We start from the raw sequence: 18,373 nt of genomic DNA on the forward strand, positions 1-18,373 counted from the left end.
TTGGAGTTCTACTGCTGTAGACTTATGAAATGAATCAGGGGTATTCAGAGTAGGCTATTTATATAAACATTAGTTATACAGTTACAACCTACTGCTTCCAAACAACCTTAAATGGTTTGGCATTTACATTTTGGTGTCTTAAGTCCACCTTAAGTTAAGGCATACTTATATTATTGTGCCTCCGACCCATCTTAATGGTGAGACCATTACACTGCATTGTCTTTATTCCTCATTAAATGTTGATGTTACATTCTGGAGTCTCCAGTCCACCTTAAATGGTCAGGCAGTTACATTCTGATGCACCGGATGATGGACCAGATAAATTCTGGTGTCTCCATTTCACATTAAATGATGAGACATAAGATGAGTCATATTCTGGTTCTTCAAGTCCACCTTAAACGAACTCAGAGCCAAATGGTGGAGCAGTTACACTCTGGAACTTCCAATCCATCTTAAACAATGAAGGAGTTACACGCTGGGGTCACTGCTCCACCGTAAATGGTGGTGGTGTTACATTTTTGTCTGTTCATTCCATCTTAAATTATGGAGCAGTTACATTCTGGACCCTGCAGTCCACCTTAATTGGTGAGGGACTGATATTGTGGTTCCTCCGGTCCACCTGAAATGATGGGTCAGTTATATCTTGGAGCCTCCACTCCATCTTAAATATTGGTGGAGCTACTCTGTGGAGCTTTTGGTCCACCTTAAATGATAAGACAGTAGCAATCATATTCCTACGGTCCACCTTAAATGATGGGTCTGTTACTTTCTGGACCCGACTAGTGAGGCACTTGCACTCCAATCCTCCAATCCTCCAATCCATCTTAAATAATGATGGAGCTACATTGTAGATCATCCAGACCACCTTAAATGGTCACGCAATTACATTCCAGTGTCTCCGGTCCACCTTAAATGCTTAGCGGAGTGTAAGAGCAGTAGAGCAGATTAAGTTTGACTTTACTAATGTGGTGTCTCTGTTTTCTTCCAGCTCCGTGTGGAGGAAACATCACAGGCTCCTCTGGCTTCATCTTATCCCCCAACTACCCCCACCCGTACCCTCACAGCAAGGACTGCGACTGGTTCATCACTGTCCACTCTGATTACGTCATCTCATTAGCATTTATCAGGTAAGATCTGACACCTCGGTGCGTCCTCAGATGCTAATTGGAAGTTTTTCGGGATTCTTTTCTCTCATTCCCTCAGCATAAACGGAATGGAAATGGAGGTCCAGTGGGGTACTCATGTTTAGAAGCGACAGGATCTGTTTGGGGCAGGGAAATGAAACCAGCCTATCAATTTCCAAGGCCTTTGATCTCCAGAGAAACCACAAAATTCAATTAATTTGAAACTTTGTACCTCGGAATACGCCTGCCGCGTGCCATAATTGAGAGAAGATATGTCTCCCTACGTCTTCTCCGAGCCAGGATATCATTTTGACTATTTTACACCAAGCCCAAGACCCCCGCCTTTGCATGTTTCAGACCCAGATTTGAAATTGTATGTAAAGAGGCTGATTTTCCATCTCCATTTAGAAGCGAGTTGTGGAACATAGCCTTTTTTTCCTGACTCCTTTTTCCCAGAACACTACTGTGGCCATTCGGGACCATTTCTCCACCCACAATTTCCACTCCAGGCGCTTTCTTCCATTACGCCTTTCTCCTCCCCACCAAACGCTCACAATACAGCCGCCCTCTTCAAATGCCTCCCTGGTCCCGAATCATCCGGCTGTTCTTTTGTGGGATATCTGCTCCTGTAGACATGGTGTGTGCTGGCTTTTAAAACCAGGATTCCACTCAGGCCTCCGTACCAAAACCTCATGAATTTCTGATCAAAAAAAAAAAAAAGGATTCTGTTTCCTTTCTTCTGAAGGCATTGTTCAGGCAGGGCTTCTTCAGTCCATTTTTAGCTAAGTTTTGGGTATCTTTGGTAGTTTTAGTTGACGTATGTAGTCTATAGTTTACGTCTGTAGTCTGTAGTGGAGGTCTGTAGTTTGTAGTTGGAACCTGCAATCTGTAGTGGAAATCTATATTCTGTCACTTAACTGTGTAGTCACTTGTTAAAATCTTTAGCTGAAGTCTGTTGTCTGTAGTTTGAAGCTGAACTCTGTATTTGAAGACTGGAGTCTGTAGTTGAAGTCTAGCTGAGATCTATGGTCTGTAGTTTACTGACTGTACTCTGTAGGTGAAGTCTGTAGCTGAAGTCTGTGGTCTGTAGTTTGACGACTATACTCTGTAGTTGAAGTCTGTAGTTGGGCGGCACGGTGCGCTGGGATCTTGGGTTCAAGTCCCATCTGGGTGGAGTTTCCATGTTCTCCCCGTGTCTGCGTGGGTTTCCTCCGGGGACTCCGGTTTCCTCCCACAGTCCAAAAACATGGAGTGTAGGTGAATTGGCTTCTGTCTAATAACTGTCCTGGTGTGTGAGTGAATGTGTGTGAGCCCAGATATGGATTGGCACTCTGTCCTGGGTGAAACCCTAGTGCCCGATGCAGTCCTCCAGGTGGACGGTCGTTCCTGGTTGAGAGTACGCTGTGCGCGTTTGGCTGCTGCTTCTCACCAGTGTGTGTGTGGATTGAGTGTTCTGAGCAGTGTGGATTGTAAAGCGTCCTTGGGTGTCTAGAAAGTGTAAAGATACATACATACATAGCTGAAGTCTGTGGTCTGTAGTTTGAAGCTGAATTTGTATTTGAAGATTGGAGTCTGTAGTTGAAGTCTAGCTGAGATCTATGGTCTGTAGTTTACTGACTGTACTCTGTAGGTGAAGTCTGTAGCTGAAGTCTGTGGTCTGTAGTTTGATGACTATACTCTGTAGTTGAAGTCTGTTGTCTGTAGTTTGAAGCTGAAGTTTGTATTTGAAGACTGGAGTCTGTAGTTGAAGTCTAGCTGAGATCAATGGTCTGTAGTTTACTGACTGTACTCTGTAGGTGAAATCTGTAGCTGAAGCGTGTGGTCTGTAGTTTGACGACTATACTCTGTAGTTGAAGTCTGTAGTTGAAGTCTGTAGCTGAAGTCTGTGGTCTGTAGTTTAACAACTATCCTCTGCAGTTCAAGTCTGTACAGAAGCCTGTGGTGTGTAGCTTAACGACTATTATGTAGCTGAAGTCTGTAGCTGAAGTCTGTGGTCTGTAGTTTAACGACTATACTCTGTAGTTGAAGTCTTAGCTGAAGTCTGTGGTCTGTAGTTTAATGGCTATTGTGTAGTTGAAGCCTGTAGCTGAAATATATGGTCTGTAGTTTAACGACTATTGTGTAGTTGAAGCCTGTACCTGAAATCTATGGTCTGTAATTTAACAACTGTAGTCTGTAGTTGACATCTGTAGGTCAAGTCTGTGGTTTGTAATTTACTGACTGAATTCTGTAGTTGAAGTCTGTAGCTGAAGTCTGGTAATTGAAGCCTGTAATTGAGGCCTGAGCTTTGTAGTTGAATTCTATAGTCTGAATTCTGTAGTTGAAGCCTGAAATAGATAGTCCTCACTACAATATCAAATCACACAAGTGTTCATTAAGTGCTCCCAGCTTTTGCTGCGGTAGAACCTATAGATTCTGACAGTCCACCTTAAAAAAACAGCAGGGTTTGAGGAGCTCTAACTCAATAATAATATAATCTATGGATGTGGACCCCTGTGCTGTTGGATATTTTCAGAGCAAATGCTATATTAAAGGGAACGGCTATGACTGTGGGGATACACAGTTCACTCTGGTTGTTTACATTCAGAAGCTCCGCATCTTTTAAGGTGGAATGGTCTGTTTAAGGGAGAATAACGACTGAGAAATATGAATGAAATATGTGCATGAATTTCCTCATTAATACACAAATATTGTCAAGACAAGATTGCATTGATTTGCTTTATTCCTATAGTTGATTTCATGCATGATTCCCATCCTTAAATCTGTATAAACCCAAGCTCCAAACCTGTTGGCAGAGCATGTGAAGTGCGAGTAAAACTCGAAAGCACTGATTTATCTGTTCTGTTTCATTACAACCAAATTGGATGTGTCTCACGTTCTCCAAAAAAACCTTGGACACCTATGACATCAGAACAAATCGCTATCAATTTTTGCAAACATCAAACAAATCCAAGAATGCAAAAAGAAAAAGCTTACTGAAGTTAAGTAATGTAATCTTAAATGTCTTAAAACTTACTACAGGTAAACACATGATTTCTGACTGGTCTAAACTAAAATTAGTCTTCCACTGGTTGCTAAGATGTCGTTTTGCTGATACCTCTCTCTGTTTGTTTCTCTCTGATCAGACTGGAACTCATTGTCGTCTACAGCGAAACTGCCAACTCTCTCGCTTGCGCTGCCTGACTTTTTTGTTTGTGGATTTGACACAAATCCCTCGTGTGGGGATGTACCCCTAATGAGTTTTTGAGTGACATCTCATTTTCCCAGACAAAGTACACTCACCTGCTGCAGTGGACAACATCTGGGGCATTGAGATGTCATTCAAAAACTGTTAGCCAATGAAGATCCCTTCCCTGAAAAAACTTTTCCACTTGAGAAACTACTACAGAGTAGGTGTTATTTCGTAGGCGCTTGATCATCCTCAGCATTGTCTGCTTGTTTTAGTGCCGTTTGCCTTCAGAAAGTGAAATGCATGTTCCATCAGGTTTAGATGACTGACCTTTTGCTTTTTGGTTTTAAAACAGCTGGAACATCTGTAAGTGCTGTAAGTGTTTTTTTTTTCAATCTCTATTGTTCATGCACTGTTTTTAGACCTTGTAAGCTGACATTTCTGCCCATATCTATATTAATATATTAGCATATATATTTCTCCATTTGCTCTCAATAGTTTTCACTCTTTCCAAGCTCTTAACGGTGTACAGCGACCTCAATTTTGACACATCTTGTGTCTTTGACGGATGTATTTGGGTTCTTCAGCCTGATGGTGGCCCTTCGGGAGCCCAGATCCCACAAATCTCTTGATGAAATCCCCACAACCCTGAATTCCACTTAATCTGTCGGAAAATGTATTGGCTTGTTCTTTGGTGGAGTTTTCTTCTTGTCCTTGCTCATACGGGAGCTACATTTCATAGCTGTCACCTGTTGTGGAGCTGGGTTTGTACATTTATTGCTTCTGGATTGTCTCCACCGCTCATTTAACGTGGCCGTCTTTTTCCATCTCAGCTTCAGCATCGAGCCCAACTACGACTTCCTCTACATCTACGACGGGCCTCACACCAACAGCCACCTGATTGGGACCTTCCAGGACAGCAAGTTGCCGGAGAAGATCGAGAGCAGCTCCAACGTCATGCACATTGCCTTCCGCAGCGACGGCTCTGTCAGCTACACCGGCTTCCATCTGGAGTACAAGGGTGAGCATTACATCACTGATAACGCTCTGAAATACCAGCCAAGGACAGTCATGCGCCAACTTTTTTGGATCCAGTCACATGTTGTGTTGGTTTTCTGTGTGAAAATAAGTTCACACACCACAAAATGGCAGCAGTTTCTTTGGCAGTGGAGTGTTCATTTGCTGGATTTATCATTCATTAATTAGTTTATTTATTCATTCATCTGCAACCATGGAATACAGTTGAGTTGGGTCAGGATCCTCCCTGGAATGATTTAGGTCTTTAATTGAATTAATCTACTTTGTAGTTAATGTGTATGGTCCATATTTGAAGTGTGTAATCCATAGCTGAAGATTCAAGACTGTAGTTGAAGTCTGTAGTGGAGGTCTGTAGTTTGTAGTTGGAACCTGTAATCTGTAGTGGAAATCTATATTCTGTCACTTAACTGTGTAGTCACTTGTTAAAAGCTTTAGCTGAAGTCTGTTGTCTGTAGTTTAAAACTGAACTCTGTATTTGAATCCTGGAGTCTGTAGTTGAAGTCTAACTGAGATCTATGGTCTGTAGTTTACTGACTGTACTCTGTAGGTGAAGTCTGTAGCTGAAGTCTGTTGTCTGTAGTTTGAAACTGAACTCTGTATTTGAATCCTGGAGTCTGTAGTTGAAGTCTAGCTCAGACCTACGGTCTGTAGTTTACTGACTGTACTCTGTAGGTAAAGTCTGTAGCTGAAGTCTGTTGTCTGTAGTTTGAAACTGAACTCTGTATTTGAATCCTGGAGTCTGTAGTTGAAGTCTAGCTCAGACCTACGGTCTGTAGTTTACTGACTGTACTCTGTAGGTGAAGTCTGTAGCTGAAGCCTGTGGTCTGTAGTTTAACAACTATTCTGTTGTTGAAGTCTGTAGCTGAAATCTATGGTCTGTAGTTATACAACTGTAGTCTGTAAGTGAAGTCTATGGCTGAAGTCTGTGATCTGTAGTTTAACGACTATACTCTGTAGTTGAAGTCTGTAGCTGACGTCTGTTGTCTGTAGTTTGAAACTGAACTCTGTATTTGAATCCTGGAGTCTGTGGTTGAAGTCTAGCTGAGATCTATGGTCTGTAGTTTACTGACTGTACTCTGTAGGTGAAGTCTGTAGCTGAAGCGTGTGGTCTGTAGTTTAGCAACTATTCTGTTGTTGAAGTCTGTAGCTAAAACCTATGGTCTGTAGTTATACAACTGTAGTCTGTAGTTGAAGTCTGTAGCTGAAGCCTTTGATCTGTAGTTTAACGACTATACTCTGTAGTTGAAGTCTGTAGCTGAAGTCTGTTGTCTGTAGTTTAAAACTGAACTCTGTATTTGAATCCTGGAGTCTGTAGTTGAAGTCTAGCTGAGATCTACGGTCTGTAGTTTAACAACTATACTCTGTAGTTGAAGTCTGTAGCTGAAGTCTGTTGTCTGTAGTTTAAAACTGAACTCTGTATTTGAATCCTGGAGTCTGTAGTTGAAGTCTAGCTGAGATCTACGGTCTGTAGTTTAACAACTATTCTCTGTAGTTGAAGTCTGTACTGACGTCTGTGGTCTGTAGTTTACTGTCTATTCTGTGGCTGAAATCTGTAATTTAACTGTAACTGTCGGCTAGAGGGGTATAAAGCCCTCTCCGTGGCTGAATGCCATCAGATCCTCAGAGCAAAGTTCCAAAATCTAGTGTGCTTTCCAGTAGTCTACTAACGTAACAGATGAATTGTATTGTAATATTATTGTAATTGCAATATAACTGAATTGAAAGTGTATTGAAAATGTAATGTGATTTTATATTGTTTTGTACTGTAATTATATTGTAACTGTATTGTACTCTCTGTAGCTAAACTCCGCGAGGCGTGCTTTGACCCGGGCAGTGTGATGAATGGGACGCGACTGGGCAGCGACTATAAACTGGGCTCTACTGTGACCTTTCACTGTGAGCCTGGCTACCAGCTGCAAGGCTACTCCACCCTCACCTGCGTCATGGGTCACAACAACCGTCCAGAGTGGAACAGAGCACTGCCCAGCTGCCAAGGTAACCACTGTGTACACTCGTCTACAGAGACACAACATGCAAAACGTGATCCTGATTTGAGTTCCCGTTATAAAAGCTGGAAAACCATGCACCAACACATAGCACAAAACCATATTTCAGATATTATTTATATTCATTATGTTTGTATTTTTCTACAAATTGCCACTCACAGTAGACAAAGAATCAAATTGCTTTGAAGTCCCTGGATAAAGCCGTTTTTTTTTTTTTACACAAAGCGGGACCAACGTGTGGAGACGGCCTTGTCTGAAACAAGCTTGGCACTGAATCTCTGACACATCCAGGCCACTAGGGGTCAGTGTAAAAGCTGTGTCTGATTTAAAGCTGATGCAACATGCATAATATTTAATTTGTCATTTTATTGAAATAAAAATCCTAAAAATAAGAAGTATTAATATGTTGCATTCACGATCTCCAACATACTTTTGGATTCAATGTTATTTCCAAGAACAAAACAAATCCATCACAATTTTGCAGCATGGAGTTTATAACGAATTTATAACAGACACACACACATTCACTCACACACTCAAACCTACGGACACTTTTGAGTCGCCAATCCACCTACCAACCTGTGTTTTTGGACTGTGGGAGGAAACCGGAGCACCCAGAGGAAACCCACGCAGACACAGGGAGAACACACCACACTCCTCACAGACAGTCACCCGGAGGAAACCCACACAGACACAGGGAGAACACACTACACTCCTCACAGACAGTCACCCGGAGGAAACCCACGCGGACACGGGGAGAACACACCACACTCCTCACAGACAGCCACCCGGAGGAAACCCACGCGGACACGGGGAGAACACACCACACTCCTCACAGACAGTCGCCCGGAGGAAACCCACACAGACACAGGGAGAACACACCACACTCCTCACAGACAGTCACCCGGAGGAAACCCACACAGACACAGGGAGAACACACTACACTCCTCACAGACAGTCACCCGGAGGAAACCCACGCGGACACAGGGAGAACACACCACACTCCTCACAGACAGCCACCCGGAGGAAACCCACGCGGACACGGGGAGAACACACCACACTCCTCACAGACAGTCGCCCGGAGGAAACCCACACAGACACAGGGAGAACACACCAACTCCTCACAGTCACCCGGAGCGGGAATCGAACCCACAACCTCCAGGTCCCTGGAGCTGTGTGACTGCGACACTACCTGCTGCACCACCGTGCCGCCCCTAAGTGTAAAATTGTTAAATTAAATACAAAAATGCTTTAAAACTTATTTGTACCATTAGTATTTTATATTGGGTATAACCTTGAAAGGACCAGAAGAACTTGTTTCCCTGACTTGTCTTGGAGACTCAAAGGTCTGTCCTGACAGGGACAGTATACGGGGTAATAGTCATGGAGCTGACGCTGAACAGGAATCCTACAGTAGAAGGCGGCGACTGGACGGCGCTGTTCTATTTTCTATGTGCTGAATGGCCAAACGTCTCCCAAAGTTTTAGGACATACTCTGTCCACTTTATCCTAGTTTCCGCTCACACCCAAATACCAGCTGCTCCTCCCGGCTACTTCCCCTCGGCCCTTCCTCCAGCTCCAGATGGCTCTTCTTAACACGGCGTTTAGCTGCGCAACACACGCTAAATGTTCATCTGCTATCGACCAGCGCAGACGCAAAACCTTTATTTCCAAATACCATATGCTCTGGGACACCTGCCAAGGCTCGATATTTTGTGTGGGGAAGTATTTTACATGGAGTTATGAGGGTATTGTGCGATACGTATATATTGCCGCTGTCGGATCTTCATACTATCAGCATCATTCGAAAATACCAGCTGCCCTTTAGAGTGCGTCAAATGCTTATGAAGGATTAACCAATAGAAATGCTTCAGTACCATCCCTTCACATTCATTTTCTTTTAATGCAAGACGTCAAAGTGCCCACCTTTTTTTTCTTCTACACTCACTGACCTTAGAGGTGCTCTGGAGTCCATCTTTCCCTTTACCACTTTAGTAGTTTGAGGTGGTACGAGTGGATCAGACACAGCAGTGGCTGCTGGAGTTTTTGAAGCCCTCAGTGTCACTGCTGGACTGAGAATTGTTGACCAAGCAAACACTGATATCCACTGATGAAAGACTGGAGACAACGTATATCAGAGCAACCGTCTCTGGTTTTACGTTTACAAAGTGGACCAACAAGGTAGGTGTGTCTCGAGTGGACAGGGAGTGGGCACACTTTTTAAAAACTGAAACAGCACTACTGTGTCTGATCCAATCGCACCAGCCCAACACACAGGATCACAGGACATGGACTATAGACTGTAATCATGGTACAAGGAAGTGAGGTTCTGATCAACAACATGCAGTAAAATGGACGCTGGATTATTCCATGACCACTGCTCATCAGTTGGATGTTTTAGCCTGAATGCTTCCGAACGATGCTGAAAAATGATATGAAATTCTTGCTACATCAGGTGGAGAGAGTCAGGGATGCCTCCGAAAGGCAGATTGAAGTGAATGAAGTTGGCTCTTAGCTCGCCGTTTGCTCGCCGCGGCGACTGACCTCTCTGACCAGCGCAAATAATGGATCCACAAAGTCGGAAAAACAACTTGACTCTTAATGGGCAGCGAGGAGGACAGCTCTTACCCCTGCTGAATTATTTACAGCAGCGCTTTACACTGGCAGCACACAGACAGACCCCCAGACACACACACACACACACACACCGGCATACACACTTCCCCAGGGGGAGATAAGGGTGAAAAGCAGCAGCACAATGTAGAGTGCACACAGAGTGCACACACACATACACGCACTCTTGTATTTGTGAATTACAGGGACGTTATGTAGAATTTCATCCAGACTTAACATTAACTTTTCCTAACTGCAAGCGTAACCCTAACCATAACCTTAAAACATGGCTTCACCTTCAAATGTCAGGATTGACATTGTGGGGACGAGCAACTGTGGTCCCCACGAGGATGACAATTCCCCACAATGTGAGTGTTAACAGGTTTAGGTCCGCACAGTATGATGTATTCCTGGTACACACGATCAAACACACATGCCCACACACACACCAACACACATATACACAAACAGTACACACACAATCTTGTATCTCTGAATTAATGGGACATTATAGAGACTTACATTCGTTTTGTGGAGACATTCCATTAACTTTTCCATAAATACTGCTAGCCTAGAATGCAGCCCAGCACTCTAGAGATTTAAAACCAACACTTGGCATTGAGCATGATGTACAGCTACTCCTGATCACATATCATGCTTTACTGTGCACGTGTGTCCTTTTTAAAGAAACAATAGGTACGATTTTTTTTTGTTTTTTGCTCCTGTGGCATTTATATCCTTATCCTCCTAAAATCAATAGGGAGGTGGAGAAAGGGAGTAAGTGGCTTCCTACCCCTGTCCAGAAGTTACATAGTGCAGTTTCTGCCATGCTGATCCTGGATTAATAACGACAGAGGCTCTACTCTTCATATCACAGCTCAGAGGATAATCAATGTGAGTTTGAAGCTGTAATTTTAAGGTAAACATACGACCTAGTTTAGCTTTAATGTACGAGGTGTCTAATAATATTATGCTAGCCAACATACATATGCTTCCATTACATAGTGACATTAGTCTCTAGTGCAAAGCAAAGATAAGGGCATCAGACTGCAGAAACCTCTTGACCCAGGGATTCAATCTGGGATACAGAGACGAATATTGTAAATGAAGCTTTCTCAAATTTTCTAAAGATTGAATATTGCCATTACATTGTGAATCCCACATTAAAGCATGAGCCACTTGCTGCCTCAGCACCAGACGCCAATATTCACAAGGCAATAAATACGTGATTATATTTTCCCCGGCAGAGTGGGATTATTCCGCGCTGAAAAACTTTGCAATCATTCGTCTCGTGGCAATTACCGAGCCGATAGCTCCTCTTCCTCGCGCCGAAGAGGAGCAGCCGCTCGCAATCACCGCCTCTGTTTCATTACGCAGCCAATACTCCAGCAACACAGCCCTGATTAATAATGAACTGAGGCCTGTGAGGGTGTGTGTGTGTGTGTGTTTAAGTGTGTGTTTGAGAGTGTGTGTTGACTTGTTTCTGTTCTGTTCTGTAAGCATTTGTATATATATATATATATATACCACACACACATGCACATACATACTTACTTTCTAATTACATTTTTCCCGCTTGTTAAAACGTGTTAGTCATAGTTATTAATCCAGACATATTTATCACCACCACTGCACAGTTCAACACGCTTGGAGGAGGACATAAATCATCATGATCTATCCCATAAGTATGAGTGTGTGTTTTTGTGTGAGTGTAATCAGCCAAAATAGTGAAATTAATTCAATTTGGTTCCTGAGGTTCAAATTAGGGTTAGGTGTAATGTTAATCAGCCACCATCCTAATTAGGTCCTCACAAGTATAACAAAACCAACATGTGTATGCATTTGGGACTTGCTGGTATGTGTGGGTGTGTGTATTGGGAATATACCACATTGTGGAGACTTGTCGTCCCTGTGAGGGCCACCAGCGGGTCCTCACAATAGAATCATTACATTTCAAGGTGAAGGTATGTTTTAAGGTTGGGGTAGGTTAAGGTTAGTGTTGGGTTTAGCTAGTTTTTAGGGAAATGTTAAGGGTAAGTCTTCACAAAGTGAATTGGAAGTCCATGTGATGTCTCCACAAGTCACAGATACAGATACAAGTGAGAGAGGGAGCAGGAGTGTCTGTGTGTATTTGATAGAACTCAGTTTGGTTTGTCTACACCACGTACTGTGACCGACATATAGTCATTTCTGTGTGGCCAGTAGGGCCTGGTTTTGATTTTTGAAATTAGAATGTGTTGTTTTAATCATCTGATGATGGAAAGAAGTAGTCCACCAGGCCAAAAAAAAAAAAAGGGAAGTCAATTCTCATAGGTCCAGTGAGCCTATGACTGTAAATGCCACTGTAAACCAAGATTAATATTATGAAGTTATATAGGGTTTAATGGCAGCATTTTTCTGGGACCAATTCCATTGTAAGTCTTAATGATGGTGCCTATTGATCTGTTGCAGCAAGTTTCACATTTGTCCCTTGTCTTTATACCACCAAACATAGCTATGAGATTAAATGAAGCCTAGGTAATAGTTTAACCTCATAATTGCAGCTTCAAATTCATCATGATACTTCACTGACCTGTAAGAAAGACAATAGAGCTACCCCAAGCTCAGCACTGTAGAAACTGCACTATGTAAATGTTGACACTGAAACCGGATGTTCTGAACAGAGCTGTTTAGCCAGGGGGAGAACACTGCTGTCGGGTTTGATCCTTGTGGGATTTTGACCAAAGCAGGGCACAGATGTTTCATTAACACCCAGAACTGTGCTCAGCTTGTGGAAAAGGACTGGAGCGTGTCCCCTTTAAGGCAAGAAATCCATGATCTTAATGTTGGATGCTGATGATGTAGTGTATAGGGAGGGTATTAGTGCTATTGTGGTGATTATTCTGGAGCAGATTGACTGATATAATCACACTGTCATGTCTGTAATTCCAGGCCAGACACTTGATATATGAGTGCCCACTGTTAACAGGCCTCGCCATAATTCAGATCCCCCTCACAAACAAGCCAAAGGCCGGCCGTGATTAATGACCACGCTGGATTTTAGGAGCTGTCATAAACAGTCACATCTCATTTATTCACTGCTCATGTCGCCTTTATGAAAACCCAGAGGAAACAAACTTCTTCAAAGCCTCTCTCAGTTTGTTGACTTCTTTCCCGGAACAAGATGAGCATTATTATAACTACCACGGCACGCTGTCATTCTCCATGAGGTGGTCAAGCCGATGGCACTCGTGTGTGTCCAGACATTGGTGGATGTTATTGTGAATTCAGCTGCTTTCCCAAGAACCACCACAGGGTGAATCCTATTTCACCACTTAGCCCTAACCCTCTGTTTGGCGTAGGAGTAGGGTGTTTCAATTCTTGTTGTTGGGAAACACAAGGCTGTGTACACCTTAAAATCTGATCTTTTTCAGTGGCACACTTCAAACGAAGTGCTATGAATGCCTTGTGAATCAACAGCAACTTTAATAAAACATAAAACATAGTACAGCATGGTGTCAGAAGTGGGATACTGCATAAGTAAATGACATTCTAATTAATGTGTCTTCTTCTCTGTTCAGTATCTCAGTGTAACAACTAAACTAGGGTTAGGAGTGTTTTGTCTCTGATAATGTAGAAGAAGTCTGGTATGTTGGTACGAGCTGTATTCTGTGTACACGCTGTGATAAAATAGGAAGCGAACTTACTGATTCCCCAGCTTGAGACTTATTGAAATGCAATGTATTGTTCAGAATCCTAAAATGTTTAATGAATGCACTTTGCATCATAACAAGCATAAAACATCACTTGTAGTTTGTTGCTGTCTCAGAATTTCCAGATCCATCTTAAATAGTGAAGCAACTACATTCTAGCACCTGCGGCTACTGCAATATTTATGGTGGAACTGGACATTTTGGGCAAGCAGCTGCCAAATAAGCATCTTATTCAGTTTCATATCACAGAGTTTAGAGTGGATGATAATATGTGATTGTCAAATGCTTTTGAAGGCATATTTTGATGCTATATATTTAACTACGTTACTTTCCATCAGCACTTTTTTGATAACACTACAGAGCACCTCAGAGCTTTGCCTCGTAGCTCAGTTGCCATTCTGAACAGTGAACACTGTGGGTTTTTGACCAAAGCAGGACATGGATGTTTGTTTAAGACCATGAACCATGTACATCTTGTTCGGGACAATGAGTCTCATTTAAGCTAACTTTATTTACACAAGCACCTGTACATTGCCTCTGAAATCTGCTTTCTATTTTTATCTACAGCTCCGTGTGGAAGCAGGTCGACAGTATCAGAGGGCACAGTGTTGTCACCGAATTACCCCCACAACTACACCAAAGGACACTCCTGCATCTACGAGATCGCCGTCCCAGGAGAATTCGGTAAAATCTCACTAAGTAGAGAATTTAATTGGTGTCTTGTTTGTGACCATATGAAACAAGGTTTCAGTTATGATCAGCTGTTGTGTGTGAATGAATTGGGTGTAAAGTAGCAGCAAAAGTCAAGCCAGCACAGGTCTAGCGCCTCTTCTAGCTGGTGGCAGGCAAAACATCCTATTTTCCAAATGTTCTCATTTATCTATTTTTCTTATGCTAATATTGGCACAATTTTATTTTTTTCCCCATAAATATTTTTTTTAAAACATTCTCCTGCTGTATCATTAGAAGGCGGAGTTGCATTTAGGAATGAATTGATTAACAGCCTTGGGACTACCTGCAGGACTCCGCCCCCTTCTCACTGACCTTTTCTGTCACCTAAAGAACTTTTTATTCCACCTTAAATACAGCACACATTACAATGTCTCCCCAGAAGAACTATCCATTCCACCTTAATTGCTGCACTAAAGTGGAATAGAAAAGGTTTAAGAAATGAAATAATGAAACTTTAAGTTGTTGCAGCCTGTAAAAGATCTGCTCTGCACCTGCGCAGCCAACAAAAGTGGTCAGAGACAGTTCACTTTCAAATGCGTGCCTTCTGTGTTCTGAGAAAAGTGCAAAAATAAAGTCAAACTTCAAGCAGATATCATTACAAAACGCTGATCCTCCATGATGCACGTGCCGCAGATTCCAGGAGGCATGAAGATTCGGCTCAAATCTGACTTCGTAGCAAGTAAATGACTACTATATAAATAAGCAAATGCGTGGCACAGACTCAGCGGAGAAGACGCAAGCATCACTCACATCGGCCCATCACGAGGATGGGAGAGTACATTCTATTTCACACTCTGGAGAACTCGCATTTACGGGAATCTAATGGAGCTTCTTAGAGACGATGGAGACAAAAAAATAACCCAAACCCCCCCCCAAAAAAACAGCAACCCCCAGAATTGAAAAACTCCAAGTCGTTTTCCTGGCGTTTGTTTGTTTGTGCCTGAACAACACTGGAGACGGTCCTTCAAGCTCAGTGGGCTCTTTGTATATTCCTTCATAACTGATAGCTTCTCCTGACTCTGATAGCAGTTCTTGACAATGACCGAACACATTCTGTAGATACAGGTACGTGCTGTGGGTACGTGGATGATCCCGAACTTTACAGATGTGACGTAAACGCCCATCCAGCACTTTTCAAGTCTGCTGCTTTTGGAGTTTTAACTGGTTTCTGGAACAATACAGTTCGCTCATATGCATTTATATTGCAACTGCTGTCCTTGACTTTATATTCCTCGCATTTCCAAGCCGGCTTCCAAGTTTCGTTCAAACCCTGGGCCAGAAATTGCACCCATTTTTCATGAAGTGTTCTTCGAGCAGCTGGGAGTTACTGGGCTCTGGAGTTACTGTTTGCTGACCCACAGCTGAGGGGCAGTGTGATTTGTAGCTGCAGATTTCCAGGACAAGACCTAAATCTGTTTCTGTTTTTCATTTTGGTTTTTTTGGTTTTTTGTTTTGCTAGGCTCAGGGCATATGCACCCTCTTCTACTTGGTAGTGCACTGGTTGAACTGAATGGGATGTTCTGGAGCAGCCACACATTAGCTTAAGGTCACCATGCCCAGTGCCAAGCGTTGAACTCGGGAATCACAACATGTCCGATAAAGCTGATAAATCAGAGCCTGTCTTTTCAGAACTCTCTGCTTTTGATTGCGACTCACCAAGTCCCAGCAGAAGGCCTGGTTTATTGTCAGAATAAAAGCAAATAAGCCGCTCAAATAAAGCCAAGGGAAGCGAAGCATTTGATCAAGCTGTTTAAGAGCATCCTTGGATCCAGTTTCATCTGGTCTCCTTGACTCTGGCGAAGTCTGTAGGATGTATTTCCCTCGAGTTCGCTGCAAAAAAAATGATGTCTTCAGTGAAAAGATGCAAAATCTAGTCAGAGTGTGTATTATTTCTCATTATCAGACTGTCGCCAGAATATTATGCGATTTTTCAGTCTCTTCCTAGACAGTTCGACTTGTTTTAAGTGATTTTATCAAGCAAAAGTGTCTCTTCTCTTTGGCAGAGCATTTTGCTTCTTTCAGGAATTATGTCTTGAAAGAAATTCAATTATCCACCAATGGAAAGAGACACTAACTGGATAAAATCACTTAAAGCAAGACAAAAGCATCTAGAAAATATCTGGGAATGAGCTTGTAATACTTTTACCATCTCATACGGAGAGATATTAAACATAAAGACAGATTTAACAGTGATATATGTTATTTTCATTCCTTAATCAGCCTTTTGTAATCAGAACCTACCTGGAATCACTGTTGGCAGTTTTACAAACTCAGTCACTCACACACTCACATCTTTCAACAATTTCACAAACTCATCCAGTCACCGTGGACTATGTCACACTGCCAATCCATCTACAAACAAGTACAACTCCCATGAGATGAAGAGTCAATTCTCTTTGTAGACCCTGGATGAAGGACGTTATGCTCCACAGAGTGGGTCCTCCAAATAGGGGCTGCCATGTACAAAACAGGTTGAATAGGAAATCTCTAAAACATCCAGTGGCTATAGGTTTCAGTACAAAAGACATCTTATAATGTGAAGAGGAAGCATTGAAGAACATGACTGATTGCCCTTTTAAAAATGATTTCACTTGCTAAGATATCATTTTCCGTTCATCGTTCAGGCTCGGCACGTTCACTCCCCTAGGCCTGTGGAGTGATTTTATCCGGTATGATTTGCTGCAGCCTTCTTTCAAACCTTGTAAAAAGACCAGAACTTCAGTAGCCCACGCTTTCTGTGAAGCTAATTACTCGCAACAAGGCTGTGAATTGCTGCATTTCTTCAATGTATAAGTGAGTATCTTGAACCCTAAACGAACAAGTCTTGGTGGGCTTTGGGTAAATAGCCTGTGCACTGTGCTGGGAGCAGTTCTAAAGGATAGCCGTAATGCGGAGGGGCATCTAATCCTGTGAGGCTCTTTTGTGGCTGTGTCCTCAGATGCCTCCAAGAAAGGAACGTGGATAAAATATCCTAAAATATACCGTCAGTAATGCAGACCCAGCAGAAAAGGCAGAGGAGCTTGAACGTTAGCATTTTAAAGGTTAAGCACGTCTGTCCATTTCAGAAACTGTGCACTTTATTGGGTAACCTTTAGTGGTTGTATTTATTTATTGTAATTATATGATATACCCCCCCCTCCCTCCCCACCACCACCCCAAATCTAGTAGTGGAGATGCAGTCCCAGCTCGTCTTAGTCTGGACACTAGATGTACATTTCTGCGAGGATTTGTTGACTCTATCAGTCCACAACCAAAAACCTGGAGGCTTTTTACTCATCTTGCCCATTTTTGGCACTGAGCATGCTGCTCATATGCAGTTACTCCAGAGCATTTATCCCTTTTGCCACAATACTAAGGTGTGTCTACAAAAGATTGGACAAAGAGTGTAAATAACATCTTCATTTTACTGTGTTCTATAAGCTTAACTGCATTTTGATAGAAAAAAATCACCCAGTGCCCCCAGGAGAAACCAAATGGAGAAATAAAAAGAGTAAGACAGAGAGAGAGAGAGATAGAGAGAGACCTTCTGTATGAAATGGACTTAAAAATGCTGACCAGAGGTCCATACCAGCCTGCAGGAGGATTAAGCTTCTTAAAAGCACAGAGGAGCGTTATCAGTGACTGGACGAAGCCAGGGAGAATAAGTATAAGGTGTGTCTAGAGGGCTCAAAGAGTGGATCAGACCAGGCAGAACTCTTCAAAGAGATGAGTCCAGAACAGAGGGAGAATCACATTTTGTGCTTTTCAGAGTTGAGGCATCCTATGGTCCTGACCTATAACTCGCTCGTGTTTAGCAGGTTGAAGACTGTCCACAAGGAGGAGACACATGAATGAGAAGAAACTCAAGAAAGGAACTCGGTACCACTTTAAAATAAGACTACGCTTATAAAGGTTTATAAAAAGGTTTAAATCGATGTGTTAATTTTGTTGTTGTTAACACCTTAAAGATCATTAATAATCATTTGTAACACAGAGACAGAAATGGCAATCTTCTTTGTC

At 42.5% G+C, this 18,373-nt stretch overlaps 1 protein-coding gene across 1 annotated transcript in view; it reads left to right on the top strand.

Moving 5' to 3' along the window:
• The window catches only part of csmd3a (CUB and Sushi multiple domains 3a), a 287,911-nt gene that overhangs the window by 159,936 nt on the left and 109,602 nt on the right, over positions 1-18,373 (top strand). The window contains 4 exon segments of the mRNA XM_066676154.1: positions 989-1,127; positions 5,127-5,314; positions 7,132-7,326; positions 14,210-14,326. Of these exon segments, the coding sequence (XP_066532251.1) occupies positions 989-1,127; positions 5,127-5,314; positions 7,132-7,326; positions 14,210-14,326 (639 nt within the window).

This window comes from Hoplias malabaricus, chromosome 1 (genome assembly GCF_029633855.1).
Source record: "Hoplias malabaricus isolate fHopMal1 chromosome 1, fHopMal1.hap1, whole genome shotgun sequence".
Taxonomy (NCBI): domain Eukaryota; kingdom Metazoa; phylum Chordata; class Actinopteri; order Characiformes; family Erythrinidae; genus Hoplias; species Hoplias malabaricus.